The following is an 8,475-nucleotide window of genomic DNA, read 5'->3' on the forward strand; positions in this document are numbered from 1 at the left end:
TGAAAACCAGGCTTTACGAACGAGTCTTTCCAAGAATTCGGAGTCCGAGTCGTACATATTTTTAAAGGTTGCGTTAATTTGCTGAAGCCACAGTTAGCCTAATTTAACGTACTACATGGATATTAAATCCGATCGTAAACTGCAAGTAAAGTGAAGAAAACTGTTAAAAATTTCATCTGCGGTCATGTGTTGTCTTTCTGTGTGTTATTATCGTTTCTGGTAGGCTCCCGAGTCCGTTTTGAGCTGGTTTCTTCCCCACGGTGGAATTAACCCGCCACTGTAGCTACCTTTAAAAATAACCCAATGAGTCTTGTTTTAACAGAGAAAATCGTGTTATTGTTTGTTTACGTACGTTGAATCTATAATATTATAAAGCACACAAGGAATTCATAGCCATGTATGCCAGCCAGCAACCTGGCGGCCGAGGCACCAGACTCTTGTTTACGTAAAGGAGTGTCGCTGAACTTTAAAATCCTGACCTTGATTAGGAAAACGACGAAGCAAAATACCTAGCACATGTAGGAAAACACCCTCCTTGTTGAGGGGGGTGGAGGTGGGCAATTTCCTGAGGAACGAAAGTTTTTTTTTCTCACTCCTTGGTTGAGCATGATTTGTTTTGGTGGGCAATAGCTTGTGCAAGAATTTTTTAGGTAAAGCACAGGACCTATATAGTAGAAAAAACTTCCTTGATTTTTTCCCCATGGCTCGCCTTGAACGATTTTCCCCTCAGTTTTTGCAGTGCAGGATTTTTTGGTAGAAATTGACCTCCTCCCCTTTATAGTGAAATTACCCGAGGAGACTAACAAGCATTTCCTTCTCCTGAAACTTATGCGATGTTTATTGAAGAAAAAATGTTTACAGGGAACTTTCTGAGGAATGCAGAAATTTCTGCTGGGAAAAAGATAAGATATAAATGATACCTGCAACTAGAAAACACTTTTAACAATGCTTATTTGTTAATTAGTGTGGACGATGATGGTCCCCTGAGATGAATTCTGACAAATTGGCTCGTTGTGTGCCCTTGTAAAAGCATACAACAATTTACGAATACCTTATTGAGGGACATAATTTGGTGAGATTGTATATACTAATACAGTGTGATATAATGGTGTTATCAGCACACCACGCTACTTGAGCAAACCCCACTAACTAGCTCCTGTCTTCGGCTTGTAAGCGTAAATTGTAAAGCTCTAAAAACTGAGCAAGCAGAGATACTTCTGTTTCCCGTTTTTCTTTGTATCGAGGGGTACCAGTATCAGCTACGTGTCTTTCCTTTGGTATAATAAAAGAGCACGCAAAGACGAACAATTTCGGATGATTCAGCCTTTATTTGTTCTTATACTTAAATTACAGTCAAGTTAATTTTGTATTTTAGTTATTTTTAAAAGTTGCTAGCGATTCCTGACTTCAGAATTTCGCATTTACATAGTTACTTAAGCGTTTACTTTTCCATGGAATCATTTAACTACTAATCTAAGGCTGTCATCATTAGTTCCATCAGCAGGGCCCAGCTGTTGTGTACTGAAATAGAAAAGAAAAACTTGTGATTTTTTCAATCAGTTGTAAATTTTGCTTCCGTTTGTCAGAGAGAAGTATGGCTATGTCAGTAGCAGCTCTATGATTGCACGTTAATAACTTTTGTGTCTTAAAAGATATCTTCCATGTTTTATGTCCATAGAGTCAAATACACCCTTTTCTACTTTCAGCAACAGTGGTAAATATACAGGTGCGAGGACATATTATTTATTATATTTCAATGCCAGAAAGTGAAAAAATACACCAAGAATATTTAGGTAATTGGTATGGCTCTGTACGTATCTACAGTCATTTTCTACGATAACCATTCCCTTACGGTCAACATAAAAAGAACACTTTTAATGATACTAGGAACAGTTTACTTAAGGGTCAGGGTTACAATCAAATTCATACGTACTTAATCATAGCAACAGCACAGGCCTGGAGGACTACCACACTTCTTTGTATCATAACCACAGAATGTAGTTCCTTGGGGGCAGTAACCCGTCATACAGGTACCTTGCCTAGATGCACAGTCAACTAAAAAAAGAAAAAAGGGACGAATTGTTTAGGTGTTTACAAGAAAAACTCTTCAGTTCCCAAGCTCAACTTCAGACGTATTGTACAACTCAGTTAAACAGAATACAAAAAACAAACGCTGTTGTCATCAAGACAAAGGAACACTCACCTGTACGTTTAGCGTCAACATGCAAGGGATTCTCCGGTTTGTTTTCAAGGCGTGCTCCATGCACGGCAAGAGTCCCCAAAATGATAAGCAAAAGGCTCAAATGAAACTTAGCTTCCATAACGTTTCTGCGACAAAAACAAAAAGAGAGTCGGTGAGCTTAGAAAATCAAAATGTCACTGAGCTCTGTCAAGGATCGAGCGTACCTCGATCGCGTGAAAACAAAGAGCACTTGAAAAGGCTGCAATATTCTACCGATAAACTATATATTTTTGGTTTTCTGGTTCACACAGATCTGAAAGTTGCAAATATAATGAAAATAGATGTAAATTCTACCCCCTTCTCTGTTACAAAACTGTCCCTCTAAGAAAGGGTTTGCGAGACAGAAAAACTGCCGGAATTAACAGAGAAGCCAAGAGTAAAAGGGGTCTTTTGATGATTTGATTCTGGTTGAGTTCTCTGTTAAAATGTTTCATGCGAACTTATTGTATTCTGCGAAACCGAAAGGAATAGTCCCAGAAAGAAACTACTAAAATTTCCTCCAGATTGCCTAGAGCTAGTAGCATGGAATTGTAGACAATTGTAAAATGTAACTTAAAATCTAGCAACAAGAATACTTACTGCGCTAGAATCTTCTCCTTCAGTTGAACGTCTTCGTTTAAAGTACTCTCCGAGAAAGTCCAGAACTTCTCAACAGCTTAGCTCCCTGTGGAGAACTGAATGCGGTTTGTTGCTTGCCTTGACTTAAGTGGGCTTAATGATAAAATGATTGAATACGAAACTGACAGCTGTAAATTTGAAAAGTCATATTAGAGAAGCTCAAGTTGCAACTGCCAATAACTGCCGGGACTTGCAGAGACTGAAAACAGCGCATGCCCAGCTACATTTGTCTGGGGTAGGCTTCTTAATGTTTACTTAACAAAAAATTTTCATCGAGCGGGAAAAACTGGAAATTCGTCCTTGTGATGAAAACTAAAGAAACGTAGGACCATCCAGAAAGAGTGTCGTGACTAACAAGCAGTCTTGCATTCCTGATCTCTTTATTTTAAGACTAATGTTGTGTGTGAAAATTACGATCAAAAATTAGAGATGTAAACAAAAGATGACAAAAGGGGAGGAGGTGGGGTCGGCTAGGCAAGTTTGTCATCTGTTACTAGGGAAACTTAACAGCTATTCAGCTTAGCTATGTTTTCTTTGAAAACTGAGCTGCAAATTGAAAGGACGAAACATGACCATTAAAAACAGCTTAAAACACTGAGAAAACTGATATTTTCATATCGTAGTGACATCTCAAAAAAAAGGTCGTTCAAATACGTACGTCCTAACTTAAGATAAAAAGAAGGTAATTAGAAAAACCTACTTACAAAATGAAATTTAAAAATAAATTAAAATTGACACTAGGAATGCAAGAATGGTTGTTGTCGTAGTTTTACACTCTCCCGATTTTCCTTATACGTTTCTTAAAATTTCCATCATGAAGAAACATTTCCATTTGTTCTCGCTCATCAATTGTTTCTCATTAAGAAGCCTTCGTTACAGTTCAATACGTGCACGTTGATCTTGACAATTGTAACCCGAGTTTGAATTATACTTTTTATCAACGATGATATGTCAGTTCAATAAATAAAAAATTAGCCCGCCTCTTTGAACATAAAAAGCCTCAGATCAATTTCATGTCTATTCAAATTTTTTAACAAGAAATTAAAAGCTAAAATATTTTTTTAAAAAAAACATCCTAAAACTCTATTAAAAAGTCTAAAACCGATGACGTTTCGGCGCTGCTTTACGCTATTGCCAAGTAAAGAAAATACAAGAAAGTCAAGAAAATACAATTTAAAACATGAATATATAATTAGAGTTCTTACAAATATTTCATTTTTATTTTCTTTTGTTCTTTCTTTTTCAAAGTTATGCCCATTACACCCACATTTCATTAACTTTTGCAAATAAAACTAATTTTAAAATTCCTTCGAAGACCACTGGTTGCTATTCTCGAAATAGTTTTCAACCAACTTATTGCAAAGGTTCTTATTTTCGAAGCCCAATTTCTTTAAAAACGTTTCCGATTTATTTTAAAGAACCAAGCCGTTTGTTAGTAGGAAAGTGGTTATTTCAAGTAACCTGAAGTGATACATGTACGTGATAAGTAATAGTTAAAAGCGATAGCCTTTTAAAGATCTACGTAAATGTTCATATTAGTTCTTTTATAATGGTAGTTTTCATTTAAGTAATTTTAAGGCTAATGTTGGTACTGGAGGCCAGGAAACTTACGATCCACGAACACGGTTGTTAACAAAAGACGACAAAAGGCTATGAAGTAGGGCGAACAGGCAAGTTTGTCATCTGCTACTAAGGGAAGTATTGTTGCGCTTCAACTGAGCTCCAGGACGACGAAACGTGACCGTGCAATTGAAACACCTTAAGAGCATATGCCACGAAAAATCGAGTAAAATTTAAATTTAGCAGCAGAAGTCGAAAAATTGATTTTTCTCTATTTCCGTCCACGTATAGCCCTTTAGGTAGATATGAAATGTGATTTAGTTTTTTTTCCGCTTGAAACGCTTAAAATTCGAGAAAATCAAGAAAAGCGAATTTCGCCCCGACTATGGCCAAATTGGTCGGACGCAAAAGCTGCAAATTAAAAATCTATTCGCGTGTCAAAAAGAACCAAAAATTCCCGATACTTATTCTTGAAAGACAAAGTATTCAGCTATCAAAATTTGGCTATAACTTGTCTTGAGCCCCCGTCAAGGAAAATCCTCAAATGTTGAAAAATTGCTTTTGTTTACTCAGCTGATATTCCCAGTTTAGGAATAAAATTTGGAGATACTTTTCAACACGTGCCATAACTCCAAATTCCCTCAAACTTCGCCAGCGTAATCCTTTTATGTTGTTCTAAAACATGTATCAAAATCAGCTTCGGTTCTTCTTCGAGTGGTTTTTGAGGGGCCGCTGAAAAAGCTACATTTTAATGAAAACATCAGCAGAATTAAACAACAGACTGCTGCGCGTTGTTTGAGGACAGACGGGTATGAGCTTTCAACGACCTTCTATTATTAGTCATTTGTACTGATTAGCAAATTGCTTGCTTTCACTTATAGCATACTGGGAAAACAATTCAATCTCAACACCAAAGTATACGGAAAAGAAGTGACTTAGAAAAACATTTCACGATAAAAAATTGCGACAGAACATTTCTTAAAAGCATTCTAAGATTTAAAAAGCTAAAAAGCTGAATTAAAATCGACGACGTTTCGACGTTACCGTAACGTCATTATCAAGCCAAAAAATGTATAAAAACTAAGATATATAAATACTAAGACGAACAATAAGTGATGAAAATAATTCACAAGTTAAACAAAGAGTTTCGCACATATGGAGTCCGTTTGGATGTTGAAATTAGGTTTGAATTTCTTGATGTTAAGCATTTCAAACACTAAACAATAAAATTTGCCTTGGCACTTTCTCAGAATCTTGAAAAGGCTCTCATTCAAAAGAGCGCTCCTACCATGCGCTTCATGAAAACAGTATGAAAATGGTTGCCGATTGTCGAATTCTTGTGTTCAGCAACACGTTGAAGCCGACATAATCTGCATCTCACAGATCACATACAAAATGATAAACAACGCATTGCTGATTAACAATTGACGGCTTGGCTTCTTTAGGTTTGAGATCTTGCTCTAATTTCTTGCTTACAAAAACTGGCTGCAAAGTGGGGCCAATCTTACTACTAAGATCACGCAACTGCCTCCGAACGGCATTAGCTGAAACTTGATCTTTGAATGGTAGACTAATTCTGACTATGTTGCTCTCGTCAGTATTATTTCTCTCCGATATGCTTACTGAAGGGCTTCAAGAATCAAAATTGGAAAACACAGAATCTATAAGACTCAACGAGTAATCAAGACGGCTAAAAATGGTGCGCGACTTGACGCATTCTACATTAAAAGCCTCTGTTGTGGAAGACAGCGCATAAGCGCGATGTAGAATTGTCCTTAATAGAAGTCTTTACACCGTTTATCAGTATGACTATGAAAATGTAAGAGCAAGCCAATATTGGTTAACTGTCTACAGACTTAAGTTTCGAGTTTTGTTCCATTCTTGATGATTTCATTGCCGTAAATGCTTGTAAATTATTTTCAACACTTATTGTTCGTCTTAGTATTTATATATGTTAGTTTTCATACATTTTTTGCCTTGATAATGACGTTACGGTAACGTCGAAACGTCGTCGATTTTAATTCAGCTTTTTAACTTTTAAATCTTAGAATGCTTTAAAGAAATGTTCTGTCGCAATTTTTTATTGTCAAACACCAAAGTAACCTAAATGAATCGAAATAAGTGTTTCGTGGGCAGTTTGAATTCTTCGCCGTTCACTTGGAACGAGATATCGTTATCACAGCTAAGAAACCGGAAGTCAATATACTATGCTACACGGCCTCCAAGTAATAAGATAACACATCGCAAAAACATGTATCAAAATCAGCTTGAGTTTTCCTTCGAGTGGTTTTTGAGGCGCCGTAGAAAAAGCTACATTGTAATGAAAACATCAGCAAAAAGTAAACATTAGACTGCTGCTTTGTTGTTTTGAAGCTAAAAGAGAGAGAGTGTTGAGATATAAAAGCCGGTCGACTTCTTTCACCATTATATCTTCGTTCTGCAGCTCAGGATCCTTCTCTGATCATAAAATAATAAAAGAGGAGTTCATTCTTGGATTAAAACGTACTTTCAGTCAAGGAATATATGAATCTTTCTACGTTTAATTCGATACCGACATTGTGTAGATTCCATTATAACGGCGCCGCAATTATAGACAATCAAATTGATCATAAAATGCTTCGTTGAACACATACTGTTAAAAGAAGAAAACATGACTTTTATCTTTTAAAACTAGTTAGCAAAACAAATTACAGGCTATGAATATTGTTGGTGTTATTCGCTTTAATGCACCCTTCATCTTTGGCATGCTGACTGTACTCTTAGTTGTTAAAATAGCAGCATCGGCAAAGACTGTTGGCAAAATTATCTTCCACGAAGAGTAATCGTTGAGTTATTTCCCAGATGTTAAGGAAAGATGTTGCTGAAAATCTTACTTAAAAGTACGTGTACAACGCATTTCGTGTAGTCACATCTCCGGTTACCGTGATAATAATCTTGATTGACATTTGACAAGCAAAACAACATTGTATCCAGCAGAGGAAAGTTTCGAAAGCGCTAAAGCCTTTTTGTCGTTTCGTTATGGAAGCGAAGTGTTCTTTCAACGGTATTCTTGGGGATTTGTGCAACTACGAGCGGAGAGATCGAGCGAAGAACATAGAAGTTATTCCCTTGTTACACTGCAATCGATATATAATACCCAATGTTTCAGTGGAGATTTGGGAACCCTTTTATTAGGCGATCCCTTCATTTTACACCTAAACTGCTACATAGGTTGCTAGTTATATCTACTGCTCTAAAGGTTTTTTTTTTTTTTTGAAGAAAGTCTATGTGCACCTTGCAGCAGGGGTACAAACTTGAGTTAATAGTCAACTCTTTGAATGTTCATGGTGTACGTACCATCCACCTTACAGTTTATATTAATTTTTTGGATTTTTATACTACTTAACACTACTAATGTCTATACTCTTTTCCCCACTTTCAGGTCTCTCTATGAATCTCTTGAATCCTAACCAATCATTACCTTCCTCATCCTTGAACAGTAAAAGAAAAGAACGAAACAAGGTTAGAAAGCAGAAATACAAACTAAAAAGAAAAAACAACAATAGGGCAAGAAAAAACCGAATAAAATTCCACATAATTTCAAGCCCAAATGTACCAGAGCTTGGAAATGGAAGACACTTCAATGATCATCCCTTCCAACCAAACAAAGAAGATTACTTTTTAAAGTTAACAATTTAATTTCCTTAAAGGAACAGAATTCAGCTTTAATTTATAAACTCCAATGTGATATCCATACCCAGTATTACAAAGACCGTAACTCTGTCATCTCCACCTCTACGAAATCATCATCATCATCATCATCATCATCATCAACAACATCATTATCATCATAATTATCAATTTATTTATCATCCAGCATTGAAAACGAAATCAACTTCTTAAAGATCACAATACATCGCTTCAAAAAAGAATCATGGGCATCAAACTTTCTCAACGTGCTTTTCACTCAAACAGAATTTCTTTTCTCAAAAACTACCACAAAGGACACAGATAACGGATACAACTCAACAAGGCTAACGCAATCTACAGAAAATTCATCAACCTCTTCAACTCAA

At 36.2% G+C, this 8,475-nt stretch overlaps 1 protein-coding gene across 1 annotated transcript; it reads right to left on the reverse strand.

The window, feature by feature from the left end:
- Positions 1-1,308: 1,308 nt before the first annotated feature.
- LOC149106916 (small cysteine-rich protein 1-like) lies at positions 1,309-2,938 on the reverse strand. The gene is made up of 4 exons (XM_089298761.1): positions 2,822-2,938; positions 2,204-2,328; positions 1,934-2,055; positions 1,309-1,521 (listed from the first exon to the last, which is right to left on the reverse strand). The coding sequence occupies exons 2-3, from the start codon at positions 2,319-2,321 to the stop codon at positions 1,934-1,936; spliced, it is 240 nt and encodes a 79-aa protein (XP_089154887.1). The 5' UTR covers positions 2,322-2,328; positions 2,822-2,938; the 3' UTR covers positions 1,309-1,521.
- Positions 2,939-8,475: the final 5,537 nt, after the last annotated feature.

The sequence above is a fragment of the Orbicella faveolata genome, unplaced genomic scaffold, assembly GCF_042242905.1.
Source record: "Orbicella faveolata isolate gen_17 unplaced genomic scaffold, um_ofav_v1 contig_3, whole genome shotgun sequence".
Classification (NCBI taxonomy): Eukaryota; Metazoa; Cnidaria; class Anthozoa; order Scleractinia; family Merulinidae; genus Orbicella; species Orbicella faveolata.